Genomic DNA, 16,728 nt, shown 5'->3' with positions numbered 1-16,728 from the left:
AAAAGGGGCATAACTCTGCCAAAAATCATCGAACCATGACCAAATTCGAACTTGACCTGTATTTTCTCATTACATATCCATATGCCAAATTTGAGTTGAATATGTGCAACCGTTACTAAGATAATGAACGGAAACTGATGATGACGGAATGACAGAATGACGGAAGGACGGAATGACGGAAGGACGGAATGACGGAAGGACGGAACAGGGTAACACTATATGCCCCGGCCATTACATGGCGGGGGCATAATGAGAAAATATGAAAAGACATTCCATTACTTATAGATATGGGAATGTAAAACATATTTATTTACAGTAACTGAAACCAATTTTGTGTTATAGTACTCTTGAGGAATTAATACAATTCTCTAGCAATACAGCCAAGTAAATATTGGGGTAGAAGTACATGTATGTCTGATTTCTGTCTGGAACAAAAACTAGCCAAGCAGAGATTCATATAAGCATTTCTACAGACTGGTCATTATAAATAGATGACCTACTGTAAGTTCCTGCAATATGTTACAAATAAATCAATATAACACCTGAATGGTAGTGACTTCATGCAATATGTTATAAATAAATCCATATAACGCCTTTATGACAGCCAGTTCCTGCAATATGGTACGAGTAAATCCATATAACATCTTAATGGCATTGACTTCCTGCAATATGTTACAACATCTTAATGGCAATGAGTTTCTGCAGTATGTTACAACTTAATCCATATAACATCTTAATGGTAGATAGTTACAAATAAATCTATATAACAGCTTAATGGTAGTGGCTTCTTGCAGTATGTTACAAATAAATCCATATGACACCTAAATGGTAATAAGTTCCTGCAATATGTTACAGCTAAATCCATATAATACCTTAATGACAGTGAGCTCCTGCAATATGTTACAAATAAATCTATATAACATCTTAATGGAAATGGAATAAATATTTTCATTTCTACAAAAATATACGGTCAAGTAGAAATCTAGTTTTGTTTACTGAAAATAATGCAAGGACAGCTTGTGACTTTGATCAAATGTAATCTTTCTATCTATGGGCTTAGTTCCAGAAAAATATGCAAAAGCATAAAGATTTCAAACTATCTCTTAATTTCCATAAAAATTATGATGTTAATAGCAACAATGTCTCCAAAACAATCTCACTATTGTTGTGTTATCATTAAAATACTGCCAAATTAATTTGAAATTTCACAGAATTAATATTTTATACACCCCGCGGTGCAGAATGATGGATGTGAACAAATTTGTGTTTATACTGCCATGCATTCTAGTAAAGTTATGGTTGTCCAATTATACAATATCATGCATATTATGTATCATACTGTTACATTGAAAGGCCCATTTAGCACTAGAAATGCTTTTTATAGTGTCCTGTTACAGTTTCCGAAAGTGACTCATTGTAGTCATTGAACATTTATCTCAACTGTCTTTTGCTTTTTGGCAATTACAAGAAGTAATTTAGTATTTTGTATTGAAGTCAAAAGAACTACTATGTTTACATTTTTCTACTTCCATGATAAATAATTTCACATTCAGTCCAACTTTTTTCAGACAATAAATATCTTAACAAGCTCTAAAACAATCGTTTTAATGTTATAAAACTCATATTTGCCCATTCAAAACGAGGAAACATTTACACATTTGAGATATAATGTGCCTTTAAGAAATCCTGCCAACAATAACATCAAACTTTTTTTCCAAATGTTTCTATACATCAGTATAATGTCTTTCTTCTCTACGAAATTAGTCTCCCTTGTCTGTCACCTTATTTTGTTAATTTCCTGATGTACTTTTCCCCACATATTATCTATTTTATGATAAGCAATAAATTCCATGGAGTTCTCAGTTGTGTTTTTTTTATTTATATACTAAAGATTTTGTTACACAAGGAACACCTTAAGAAACTTTCCTTTCAAAATATGTCAACTGAAAACAAATTTATAATTTTTATAATATCCTTATTGTTAAAAATATCCATGTCCTTGGCATAAAAAGCTAAAATGTTAACTATTTCATGAATAGTTTCCATGAGGCTAAAAGAAAACTCCATGAAATTCTAACTTAAAACAGTACCCTTTGATTCTAACAAAATAGAAACTTATCTTCTTGCATCTGAAAAAGACATTGAAGAAACATTAAAATATACAGGCTTTAACATAAAAGAAGTCAATAATGCTGTCCTTTACAATCATTACTACTTTTGGACTTTTAATACTAAATTACAATGAGTTTGCTCTATGACTAGGAACTACAAAATGTCTTGAAATGACTTACTAATGCTTTATTATTAATGGTGTTGTGACCTACATCAGTAGGTCTGACATTTATATGATTTCTACCTTCAAACATGGTCTCTGCATCAACAAAACATCAATCTTCCAAATATTCCCCAACAATTTTTGTAAACAACTTCTACATTATTAAATAAATATAGTATAAACCGTTCACCATCTAAAGACATTATTCGCTGTCTCCTAAATCATATTTTCTTGCATTTTTTAAGAATAATACATGTCTTGAAACAACCTAACCATTAAATGGTACATCCTATGACTAAATGAATTTAAAGCATGGTGATATTTCTATGGTTTCAATTTCTTCATTATGTAACAACATCATTTACATTGTGCATTATTTTGATAATTGCTTTAAGTTTTTATTATTAACATTCCTACATTCTGTCATACAATTCCATTAAATATAAACTAGACCTATCACTGAAGGTGATTAATACCCCCACCAGCAACTTTGACTTTTTGAAAAAAAAAGTAGTCTGAAGAAAAATTTGAACAAAAACTATCAACTGTGTACAAAGAAATATTTCAATTAATTGTAATCGCAACTGGGGTCTCGAAATAAGCTTGCTATACACTAAGTTTGATTACAATATCTCATTCCTAACTCTAGTAATTGTCCAGAAACCATTTTTCTATTTTTAGTAACACTATAATAGTGACCTTGACCCTAGGGGGTCCAAATGCAATACCAAGCCAGGTCTTCATATAAGCTTGCTATACACCAAATAAGATTATAATATCTTATTCCTAACTCTAGTTATTGTCCGAAAAGCATTTTTCTATTTTTCGTAACGGTGACCTTGACCCCAGGGGGCCCTAATGCAATACCAACCAAAGTCTTCATATAAGCTTGCTAAACGCCAAGTTTGATAACAATATCTCATTCCTAACTCTAGTTATTGTCCGGAAACCATTTTTCTATTTATAGTAATAGTAACACTCTAACTCTAACTCTATTTTTCGTAACGGGGACCTTGACCTTGACCCCAGGGGGTTCAAATGCAATACCAACCCAGGTCTTCATATAAGCTTGCTATATGCCAAGTTGGATAACAATATATCAATCCTAACTCTAGTTATTGTCCGGAATCCATTTTTCTATTTTTAGTAACGGTGACTTGACCTTGACCCCAGGGGGTCCAAATGCAAGACCAACCCAGGTCTTCATATAAGCTTGCTATACACCAAGTTTGATTACAGTATCTCATTCCTAAGTCAAGTTATTGTCCGGAAACCATTTTTCTATTTTTAGTAACAGTGACCTTGACCCCAGAGGGCCCAAATGCAATACCAACCCAGGTCTTCATATAAGCTTGCTATACGCCAAGTTTGATAACAATATCTCATTCCTAACTCTAGTTATTGTCCGGAAACCATTTTTCTATTTTTAGTAACGGTGACCTTGACCTTGACCCCAGGGGGTCCAAATGCAATACCAACCGGAGTTTCCATATAAGGTTGCTATATACCAAGTTTGATTACAATACCTCATTCCAAACTCTAGTTATCGTCCGGAAACCATGAAGTGGACCGACCGACGGACGGACCGACCAACCAACCGACCGACCGACCGACCGACAAGCTGACTCCTATATACCCCCCCTAAACTTCGTTTGTGGGGGTATAAAAAGTTTTAAATAAATACAAATAGATAATTAACTTAATTTTACTTGACATATCTGTTAAACTTTGAACAATTTGAAATCAAAAAGTAAAGGCAGTTCTATAATTCTTAAAATGTTGAATAAGTAAACTCTCTAAAGCAGTGTCATTTTTATTAAGTAATATTTGACGGCTCATCTTACAGGCAATTTCCTCTTGTTATTTTCATGCATGGCACTGAAGCTAATGGCTTAAATTGAAGACAAGAGCCCAAAAATAGGTCTATCTGATTCCCCTGAGTAAATGAGAAAGAATGAAGATAAGGGCTGTTATCAAAACAAATTATACATAGTTTGTAGTTTCCCAAACATTTTTAAGATTTCATTTTTCAAAAACTCAAATGATTTAATAATGCTTCCAACTGGAGCCATTGTTGAATATAACAAGTATATGTATGCTAAAAATCTGTCCAGTGGTTTAAAAGGACTGGTGATGTTGTTTTTAAAAAAAGAATAAAAATAATTGTAAATCATTAAATTACTGAAAAATGACAGCTAAAAGATATAAGGCTATCACAAAACTTCATTTCTGAATACTATATGCTCAAGACTAGTGAGCTAAAAAAAAATCACAAGACTGTACAGACAATGTTATAATCATATTATCCTGGTAAAAAAATAATTATCAAAGGCAAGAAAACCCACAAACATAACATTAGATATGTCCTGATAATTTTTTCTTGAAATAGTTGTCAAGACATCACAATTATGTTTCCAAGGAAATATAAAAACCTTGTAATAATGTAGTCTTCCTAGAAAAAAACTCAAAATATGATGCACAAAATAAGAGGATATCGTAATGCCATCAATTAAAGGTCTGCAAGAAAACAACTACATGTCCATGGAAGGAAAGACACTCAAGCATTATGATATAAAATGTCAGATCTAAATATGCAAAGTCATGCAAAAAAGTTCAAAGTCTTTTAGAATGTATCTCTTATAACAAGAAGATATAGTTTTACAATATAAGTATGCACATCTTTATGAAAAATTAAAACATAAAAATGTTGTACACTGATATGCCTTACACATCATTAAATTCAAATAAAATTGAATCAGTCTTTTACAAGAAAATTTACTTCGACATTCAAGAATAGATGTTGCTTACATTAAGATGATGTGATATCATTTATATACAGATCTATTCACACTTCAGACAATGTTTTCTATACTGCATGCAAGGAAATATTTTTTTTAATAAGAGGGTAATATTTTTCAGTATTGGGTTTTCATATTTTTTAAGTCCTAGGGAAAAAATTGCCATTTTTCATCATCGCCTGTAAGGAACATGTTTGCTATACATAGCAGGAACAATGTGTCTCATAAGTAAAACTCACTGTAACATGTACTATTGCTAACAGTCACAATTGTAAACTGAGGGCAATGTTGACCATTACTATTTTTGAAGAACACACAGGTTTCCTAACATTTTTTTGTACTTATTACCCCTATGGGCAATGTTACCCAGTGGATAATTTTCCATATTACTAACATTTAGCACATTAATTCCAATGCAATGTTTGTTATTACCAAGAACAAGAGCAGTGCTCATCATTGAAAAACAATGAGTGAAAAATAAGCCCTGAGGGAAATGCCTTACCATTATTAATTGTAAGAGCAATGCTTACAATTATTAACCTTGAGGGCAATGCTTACAATTATAAATCATAAAGGCAATGTTTAAACCTATTAATCCTGAGGGCCATGCTTACAATTATAAATCCAAAGGGCAATGTTTAGCTCTATTAATCCTGAGGGCAATAGCAACAATTGTCAACCCTGTGGACAATTTTTAGCACTATTTATCCTGACAGCAATGCTTACAATTATTAACCCTGAGGGCAATGTATTGACCTATTAATCCTGTGGGCAATGCTTACAATTACAAATCCTAAGGGCAATATTTAGCACTTTTAATCCTGAGAGCAATACCAACAATTGTCAATCCTGTGGGCAATTTTAGCACTATTAATTCTGACAGCAATGCTTACAATTATTAACCCTGAGGGCAATGTTTTGACCTATTAATCCTGTGGGCAATGCTTACAATTACAAATCCTAAGGGCAATGTTTAGACCTATTAATCCTGAGGGTCATGATTACAATTACAAATCCTAAGGGCACCAATTAGCACTATTAATCATGAGGGCAATGCTTACAATTTTAAATCCTAAGGGCAATGTTTTGACCTATTAATCCTGTGGGCAATGCTTACAATTATAAATCATAAGGGCAATGTTTAGACCTATTAATCCTGAGTGCCATGTTTACAATTACAAATCCTAAGGGCACTATTTAGCACTATTAATCCTGACAGCAATGCTTACAATTATTAACCCTGAGGGCAATGTTTAGACCTATTAATCCTGTGGGCAATGCTTACAATTACAAATCCTAAGGGTAATGTTTAGACTTATTAATCCTGAGAGCAATGCATGTACTAACAATTGTCAATCCTGTGGGCAATTTTAGCACTATTAATTCTGACAGCAATGCTAACAATTATTAACCCTGAGGGCAATGTTTTGACCTATTAATCCTGACAGCAATGCTTACAATTTTAAATCCTAAAGGCAATGTTTAAACCTATTAATCCTGAGGGCCATGCTTACAATTATAAATCCTAAGGGCAATGTTTAGCACTATTAATCCTGAGGGCAATAGCAACAATTGTCAATCCTGTGGACAATTTTTAGCACTATTTATCCTGACAGCAATGCTTACAATTATTAACCCTGAGGGCAATGTATTGACCTATTAATCCTGTGGGCAATGCTTACAATTACAAATCCTAAGGGCAATATTTAGCACTTTTAATCCTGAGAGCAATACCAACAATTGTCAATCCTGTGGGCAATTTTAGCACTAATAATTCTGACAGCAATGCTTACTATTATTAACACTGAGGGCAATGTTGTGACCTATAAATCCTGTGGGCAATGCTTACAATTATAAATCCTAAGGGCAATATTTAGCACTATTAATCCTGAGAGCAATACCAACAATTGTCAATCCTGTGGGCAATTTTAGCACTATTAATTCTGACAGCAATGCTTACAATTATTAACCCTGAGGGTAATTTTTTTGACCTATTAATCCTGTGGGCAATGCTTACAATTACAAATCCTGAGGGCAATGTTTAGCACTATTAATCCTGAGAGCAATACCAACAATTGTCAATCCTGTGGGCAATTTTAGCACTATTTATTCTGACAGCAATGCTTACAATTATTAACCCTGAGGGCAACACTATCACCATTATTAGATGCAGGACAGAGAAAACCATTACCAATATGGCAACATCTATTTCAATTCATCTTGAAATGTTTTAATTTCTTCAAGGAAAACAATCCACATTATCAACTCTGAAGAATAATTAACTCTGAAGGCTAAGTTTACTAACATTTACTATAAGGACAGTGTATTACATCACTTAAATTAAATGCAAGGCTTAATTAAGTCAATTAAGTCCGCATACACTTTGATAAAACAGACTTATTATTAAATAGATGTAAGAAGAATCCCAGTTATTTTATGAAAGATAAATTATATAAAAAGGTTGCAAGCAGTAAAACATACTGAATGTTTACGAAGAGTCAATAACCTACACAATTAAGAGAATGAATGATGCAACCAACAATTACAGTTTTACTCTTGCATGCTTACTCTCACATAACCATGTTTGTCCATAAACTTCCTAAAATTAACTTATCCCATGACATAAGCAGTCATGTGACCTGGATAAAGACCAAAAAAGGAATCCTATGTAATTAACTCACTGTTAATAATATGATTCTTGTGATATGACTCTTAATCTGATGTTGGATTCTCGTAACGGAAGAATAAAATCTTAGCATTATGTAATGATTGCATGCATGGACAAAAATGGTTGGAACTAAATATCCTATCTTATTTTCTACCAATTACTTTGCGCCGACAGTCCTTGATAGCAGCAGTGATCAATGAACAACATAAAACATATAATTAATGTAACATACAAAGAAACACTAGCACTGAATTTAAAATCAATTTTGAAATCATATCGTACATAAAAAGAGATTGCATGTGTTGGATTCTTTCATACTAATTTTTAACAGTGTCTCCTGGAAATAATAAAGTGATCTACAAAATACTTGACCAGTTAGCAAAACAATAACATAATTAACACAAATGGCTTCCTCTTAACTGTGTGTATTCCTCTGGAGAAATATTTTAAACCAAGTTTAAGGAGTTGGAAACTGATTATTTTTGAAGAGATTGACATAAATGAACTTGAAAATCTAATTAAGCATTTCTTATTATCATACTTGTAATGCATATTTCTTCCTTTACAAGCAAGGCAAGATAAAAGCATTGCAAAATTCTGTGACAATGAAAAAATGAATCAAAAATATTATGAAAATCTACTGTGGCATGCTAATTAAAAAAAAAATAATTAAGTTCCAAAACCAATGTTTTTTTTCAGTTTTGGGGGAAAGGGGTCAGTGCCCATTGGATGGGGAAAAATAGCGCGTAAATGCCAAAAAAGGGGAATTTTCAGTGTTATTAATATTCAATAAAAAGACTAAAAATACATGATTTTTTAACAATCCTATAAAATAAATAAAACAACTAATTGAAATTAGTTAACAACTTTATTAACTGAGTGACTTCAGTTCAGTTTGATTCTTGTTTGGGTTTATTTTTTTGAGGGTGGGGAATTTTCGCAATTTCATGGGGAAAAATATATATTCCCAGAGGTGGGGAAAGGGGCCGAATATCGCCGAATATTTTGACCAAAAAAAACACTGAAAACATGCATTTCTGTAAACATACAGTTAAAAAAGTTGTAAAAACAAAGTAAAAATTTCTTTTGCATTGAAATAATTGTTCAGAAAATGCAAACATATATGAAGAATAGGTAACTATTCTTTTGAATATAAATAATTTTGTAAAAGGAACATCTTTCATAGAGGTTGAAATGTTGTTCAGAAAAAGCATTCATATATGAAGAATAGCTTATTATTTTTTTGAAAATAAATAATTTTTGTAAAAGGAACATTTTTCAAAGAGGGTGAAAAACAAACAATTATAAAATATAAAACACGTTTTGTTCCTGATCCCTTTTGGATTTAAGTGCCTTTTTATTACTATGATTGCCATGATGCAATCTCACATTCTTATCAATATGTGGAAGTTAAACTAGTAATCTGTAACAGTATGTCAGTCAAAACAAATGGTAGTCTACTGATTTTAAAGTGCCTGCCATTCAACCCAGGGATCATGATGTGATCCGAACCTACTGGTTCTAAGAAAGCTTTAAGCTTTCAATACAAGCTAAAATAAGTGTGTTTAAATTAAACTAGGATGTCCGGTCTAACACCAGGAGGCAGTTAACCATCAAAATGTTCCTTAATTCTTAACCAATCCTTATAACTTGTCTAAACAATATTCTAGATATAATTATGCATACAGGCTTATCTTACATGTACATTTATATAGAAAATAACTTAAATAAGAGAGAATAACTGAAATAAGTGTCAAAATTCACATTCTGGACCAATTTTACATAAAATATCACTTGAAAAAACATGATATACTGCTATAATTATGTCATAATAAAAGAGTAATCTTTTTTTTCTGCAATATCATTATCAATATCATAAAAAGTAGCAGATATTCTATAGACATGATTAGAAAACACAATCACTTTACTACCTTGAGGCACCTTAAAGGCAAATCACTTTGCTACAGAATGTGTTAGTAATTTATAAAGCCATGACAGTACATTCTATAAACGTTCTAAAGATACATGTATGTAATAAGAATCTAACACGTGCAGCCGTTGGCTATCTAACACAAATAAATCTGTACAATCAAATAGTTCAAGCAATAAATAAACACTAACATAGCTATAAACAAATGGTAGAGTTCTCTCCCTTATACTTGACAATGTTTGCCTGTTTAAATTGTGACAACAACCCCCCACCCCAACCCCATAAAAATAATTTTGTAAACATGTGAAAATTTCATAAAACCCTACTCATTCTTCAAAAAGTATTTTAAACAAGCAAACATAATATGTGAATGGTTAAAGATAGTAACAAAAACTTCAAGAAAAGTAAAGGGGGAGAACTCAGTGAGGACTCACCGTCAGTGAAGACTGCACAACAGAAAATTTTAGCATAAAAGCATGGACATAATAACAATCATAGGGTTTGTCAAATACCGCCAGTTTTTTTTTCTTTTCTTTTTAAATACGAATCTTGTATAAATTTTTTAATCTTTTCTATGTAAATGCAATTCTCATGTTTAACAGTGTTGTTTTTTTTTAATCCCTGCTAGAACTTGCAACAGACTTCAGTACGGTCAGAGTTTTTTTATTTTTGTTTGGCCAAGCATTTATAATCATGGCAGAGGCTTTTCTCCAAAATACCTTTTTTTATCTAAGTCAAAGTGTCAAAGTATTTTTCTTCTGACATATTTGGCCAACTCTTTTAGCTAGAATTTCTTGGTTAAATTCTACAATTATCAGGAACACAATGCAAATCTATTGTAAATGCATACAAAACAAGTAAGTAACCATTTACTGTACAATTGTTTTGCATTCTAACAGTAAAAATGCTTAAAGAACAATAAAGAGATCAAATTATTAACATTCAAATCATCACCTCAGCAAATTAGTACCTGCTTCTTAATATATATTAGCTAAGGCGAAGAAGTAGTAAAGTCTTAAAATAGTTCTATGGTAAATTGTACAATGTAATAGAAATCTATAAATTTGCAATTATTATAAATTCATTTTAACTGTTCACAAAAAATCTCAATGTATTTTTGTAATTAAAAGAAGGGATTACTCTGTAATAAAATGTTTGCTAAAAAAACATACAAAATTGGGTTGCATTTATTAAAAAAAGTCTGTAATAAAATGTTTGCTAAAAAAACACATACAAAATTGGATTGCATTTATTAAAAAAAAGTTAAAATGTGCAAAAATGATCAAAATTGGATCATTTACTAAAAAAAATTTAAAAGCAAAATTCTAACAATTTGAGTCACTAAATCAAATAAAAAAGAAAAATCCCAGGAGACAGAAACAAGAATTTAGGAATTTTGGAGCCAAAAATTGTATGTACTTATCATTAGACTTTCACCTCTAAATGTCCTTGACCTTTGTGGCACTACGTGACTCAGCAGCCGAGAAAAGACTCTAACAAAATGTAGAATAACCTGTTTTTTTCTCAAATAGTTGTTTATCTTGTCAAAGCAATAGTAGTACACAGCTTAAGGGCTCCTGTCAATTCTATCTTTTCTAGACCATTTCAATCTTCATTTTCAGTACTAATTAAACACACTGTTTCAAATTCTTCAAACTTAATTTCATTTGTTCAGGGATTTACACTGTACATGTACTTATTTTGAAGCCTATCTTACAAGACAAGAATCAATATTTAGTCTTGATTTTTACAAAGGTAATCTTTGTTTTGATACTACTGAGACATAGAGTATAATTTAGTTCATTAAAATCTTAGCCAAATGACTTGTAAATCTGTAGGTAAAATTACTTACAAAACCCAAGTCCAAAACAGTCAGTTCTTTAATTACATTTCTTTCAAATGTTTGCAAAAATGTTATTATTTACAGAAACATTAAACTAACTGTATTGTCTGAAGAGAACATTCACCTTGTAAAGGGCAAGGAAGAAATATTAAATGTGACAATTCCATTCACAATGTAGTATACTAATCCAGACAGATAATGCCAGTTATCAATCTGCAGACATAATGTAGGACTTACAAATCTCAGCTTTTACACTAACCAAAATGTTAGCTCTAGTTCAAGCTTCCTATTTCTTCCCTAAATTAAGTTTATTATCATATTTCTGCCATGGTAATATTACCACTGTATGACTTGTTCCGTCCAGACTTGAGTAATTATCTAACCTGAGAATTACTTGTACTTCTGGCTAGCTTTTAAATGAACAATTCTTAAGGGACAATTTATATATTTTCTAATAATGTGCAAAATACTAGCCAAGTATTAAAACTGCAACACCATATTATGCAATCAAATAAGTAAAGTCTGGATTAGATTTGTAGCTGGAATGAGCTTTACATATTTGGTGCCTTTAAAAGCAGTTGGTAGCCTTAAGAGAATAAATTCACAACTGTATAATTACATCATTTTGAGCAACAAATCTCATATTTTTGCTTAACAACCTGTACCATTTGCAAGAAATGCAAGGGAATTGGATGTCAATTTATAAGTAACTGTCACATTACTGTTAAATTAAGAAAACATAATTTGATTTGAAAAGATTAAAACACTTGTGTTTGACCACAGAGGTACAATGCCAATTTAAGCAAGAAAAAGGACCTCACACTTTTAATACACTCTGCAATATTTTTCTAAATTTTGGTATCAAATTTATAGCAAAAATCTATGAATAAGCATAAATGAAACTCAGTTAAAGTGCTATATTGACTTAACTATTTCCATAGTATGCAGTAACCTTTATTCGAAATTCTACTCAAATTGATCACTTGATTCATTCTTGAAAATAAATAGCTTTGTGTCACTTTTGACACTTTCAGCTTCGTCAGACTATGATTTTATACAAGGAGTAATATTTCAAACTTCAAGTTAAAAGCTTCCAAGACAAAATAATTTTTCTTTCATGATAAATCCCTGAGCTGTGTAATTAATTGATAAGCAAAACTAGAAATGTGTCCATAGGACACGGATGCCCCCACACGCCACTGTTCTGTCAATCTTATGACTCTAAGTCAAATATTTTTTGGACTACATGTGCCACAGGTTGAAAACTAAAAATCAACAAAGGGCCATAATTCTGTTAAATTTGGTCGCAGCAAAAATTCCTTCCTTTACTACCATCTACACATTAAGGTTGTTAATCCCTGGAAGTTTAAGCAAAATCTGCCATCCAGTTTAAGAGGAGTTGCATTCACAAAATTTCTACATAGTATATAGTGCAAAAATCAACAAAGGGCCATAATTCTGTAAAATTTGGTTGCAGCAAAAATTCCTTCCTTTACTACCATCTAAACCTAAAGGTTGTTCATCCCTGGAAGTTTAAGCAGAATCTGCCATCCGGTTTAAGAGGAGTTGCGTTCACAAAATTTCTACATAGTATATAGTGAAAAAATCAACAAAGGGCCCTAATTCTGTAAAATTTGGTCGCAGCGAAAATTCCTTCCTTTACTACCATCTAAACCTAAAGGTTGTTCATCCCTGGAAGTTTAAGCAAAATCTGCCATCCGGTTTAAGAGGAGTTGCGTTCACAAAATTTCTACATAGTATAATTTATAGTGAAAAAATCAACAAAGGGCCATAATTCTGTTAAATTTGGTCGCAGCGAAAATTCCTTCCTTTACTACCATCTACACATTAAGGTTGTTCATCCCTGTAAGTTTAAGCAAAATCTGCCATCCGGTTTAAGAGGAGTTGCGTTCACAAAATTTCTACATAGTATATAGTGAAAAAATCAACAAAGGGCCATAATTCTGTTAAATTTGGTCGCAGCGAAAATTACTTCCTTTACTACCATCTACACATTAAGGTTGTTCATCCCTGTAAGTTTAAGCAAAATCTGCCATCCGGTTTAAGAGGAGTTGCGTTCACAAGATTTCGGGACGTACGTACGGACGGACGGACAAGTGCAACGCTATATGCTCCCACATTGTGGGGGCATAAAAAAGGTCAGAGAACTTTTCTTCTTATAGTAAAAGGCTTATAAACCTTTGCGCAAGCATTTTAAAGGTAAGTGTTGAAGTCTCCCAGGTTTTCCTTCTAATACAATTATTTCCACAAAGTTAAATTTTATTTTTCTTATTGTAAAATAAAATAGGATAAAAACTGAATACATGACATTTCAGCTGCCAACTTCACTGCTTATGTTGATTGGGTACAAAGATAGACCTTTCATTTATAGTTTTAGGCACTTTCGCCAGTATTGTTCAACAATAATATTAGTGAGGACAAGAAATAAATTTGTCTATATACAGCATAATGTTTAGATATATTCTAAATAAAGATTCAAATAACTGGAAATTTTTAATAAGTAGCTGTAATTGGTTTATTACATAAATTAATTAACCAGTATTGATTCAGATATGGAAGTCTATTTTCTAACCAACTGGATTTTGCTTAACAACTACTGTTTATTGTCACAATAAGTATACTTTAAATTACCTGGAATTGTTCTGAAATAAATTCTATGACAACTATATGTATAATTACAAAACATAAAATAACTACTGTGAAATCACTAAATCTCTTCAAATAAATCTTCATGAATTTATCAGGACATCAATAACAAGAGCGATCAGTGATCACATGTCGCCTGATGACAGCCAAATAAGCAGTTGTATTGGCGGGTGATTGACCAGTCTATTCTCTATATGTCATGGCCACTTTGTAGGAGACACAAAAATCATTAATAGGCCAAAACCCCCCTTTGACAAAAATCACTTGGTACTTACCATTCCTGTAAAGTTTGGATGAAATTGCACCAGTACTTTTTGAGGAGTAGTCCAGACGGGAAACAAAAGCCCTCCCGCACAAAAGCCCTCACGTCTAAAAATGACAAGGCGGACAAAAGCCCTGTCATTTTCACGGGAAGGCTTTTTCCGCCTTGTCATTTTTGGACAGGAGGGCTTTTGTCCTGGAGAGCTTTTGTCCTACACTCAGTCCAGACAAGTTTTGTGACAGACAGACAGACAGACAGTTGGACATCCGGACGAAATGGAAGAAATAGCCATTCCTTTAGTTTTCTTTTTATTAATAGCAGGCCAAAAAGCCCCTTACTTTATTGTTATGGAATGAATTCTATTGTTCTCTTTTGTTCTGTTTACAGTAACATGGCCCCCTATCTCTGTTCGGTTGTGCAGACAGATGTACAGACAGACAATGGAAAAGTGAACTCAATATGTTGCCGCTATGACTAAAATTGAAATATGGGACATAACTATAACTAAACTGCATGTTATATTCATATTACTTGCCAATTTAAACAGCTTTTTTACATAAATTGAACGATGTAATACTGTATATGTAGACGATTGAATGATTTCACAGTGTTATGATTTCATAGCAACAGTATGCGCTGGATGCTAGCCAATAAATAAAACATATGACAACAGTACCATGGTTTTGTTGAAAGCTGCTAATAGGTAAAGAAAGAGTAAACAACACAGAAATTATGATCATATATGTATATAGAACAATATGCATTCACAATGCCAACAATGCAGCACAGTAAATTAAAAAAAAAAATTAAGCATTTTCTTTCTATCAACAATACTACTGAAAATACTTCAAGTCAAAATAACAATCTAATATAAATGTCCTTTTTTATAAGGACACTATGTTCCCTTCGTCTCCGCAGACAATATCATTACCATCTATATTGGACAGTTTTAAAATGAAACAGTCCTTGTTTATTTGATGGATTTCAAGATTGAAATGCCCACATCAAGCAGATTGGTGTAAAAACTCTGGCTATGAAAGCTAGATTGGCTTGGATTTATTCAAAATTTACTATCAGAAATAAGACTATACTTACTTTGACTTGAAGTATCAACTTAAATTTCTAGAAATGGGACAAAGCCTACACAATTTGTTAAAGCCAGCATTCACAGTTTTCAGTGATATGCCCAAAATAACCTTACTTTATGCATGGTTTTCTCATGGTTTTATACACAATATAATAAATATAGACAGAATTCAATATAAGAGGCATGATAAATTTTTGTTACATTTCTTAAGAACTTGTCATACACAGACATTGATAAATTTCACACAGCCAACAATTTTATTGATCCAACAATTCGTGTCTACAGTCTACAAAATATATAAACCCACCATATTGCTAGTATATTTCTGGAATTTCCCCCAAATGATTTCTGTTTGATTTACACAAAATGCATCATATAGTAATATTTACTACTTGTTTGTAATTTTGAAACTATCTCTTGTGTTTAATGATGATTTGTTTTTCTGATATATTTATGTGCAAGAATCCCCTGTAGACCAAGAACATAATGGATTTCACTGTATCAGATCTTTGACATGACATACAAAACATTGTGTGTGTTTTTTTATCTGATTTATATGGAACAAAAGCTGATTTCATATAAAATCAGAATTATCATTGCCTGTCTTATAAAAAATTCTTATGTAACAACTTAGAAAAATGTATTAAAATGAAATTATATAATCCCTTCAAACTTAAAGACCTTCATATTTTTTACTATTTGACCTTTTTTTTCTACACCAGGGTAAAATAATGGGACTCATATGTCAGCTTAAATACTTACAGATCCGAATCTGTGCAGCACAAGGTACGCCTCAGCTGTAGGGTTCATACCTATGTGGTCAAGTTTCCATCCAATCACCTAAATATACAAAATAATAATATGACTAATTACTAAAATAATACCAAACAGTCAAATTAGGCTGATTAGAGCATGTAAAATAATGTTTTGTTTTTTTTAGAAAGTCTATTTGAAAAAGAAAAGACAAAGAATTGAACAATAATAGGCTGTTGAAAGTAGATTAATTTTAAAGGGAGGAAGCATTTATATTTCTGCATCATCATGACACCATCATCATCATGTCACCAGCATTATCATGTCACCAGAATATTGCCGATGTGTCTTATTACATATCAATTGAACAACCTCTAATTTTACGACTCTCTATAGTCCTATCAAGTATTTAATTTCAATTAATTTAGTTCTAGAATTAACTATT

At 31.9% G+C, this 16,728-nt stretch overlaps 1 protein-coding gene across 3 annotated transcripts in view; it reads right to left on the bottom strand.

The window, feature by feature from the left end:
* Positions 1-16,728, bottom strand: part of LOC132716370 (uncharacterized protein ZK1073.1-like) — a 63,529-nt gene that overhangs the window by 16,578 nt on the left and 30,223 nt on the right. For 2 of the 3 annotated variants that reach the window (XM_060699632.1, XM_060699634.1), the window contains exons 5-6: positions 16,293-16,370; positions 10,106-10,117 (exon numbers count right to left, since the gene is read on the bottom strand). In XM_060699632.1, the coding sequence (XP_060555615.1) occupies positions 10,106-10,117; positions 16,293-16,370 (90 nt within the window). The remainder of the gene's footprint in view (positions 1-10,105; positions 10,118-16,292; positions 16,371-16,728) is intronic. The other variant, XM_060699633.1, reaches the window with a different exon arrangement.

This window comes from Ruditapes philippinarum, unplaced genomic scaffold (assembly GCF_026571515.1).
Source record: "Ruditapes philippinarum isolate M1 unplaced genomic scaffold, ASM2657151v2 ctg1776_1_1_1_1, whole genome shotgun sequence".
NCBI classification, from domain to species: domain Eukaryota; kingdom Metazoa; phylum Mollusca; class Bivalvia; order Venerida; family Veneridae; genus Ruditapes; species Ruditapes philippinarum.
Note: the sequence above shows the minus strand (reverse complement) of the source record. Positions and strands in the feature narration are given on the sequence as shown.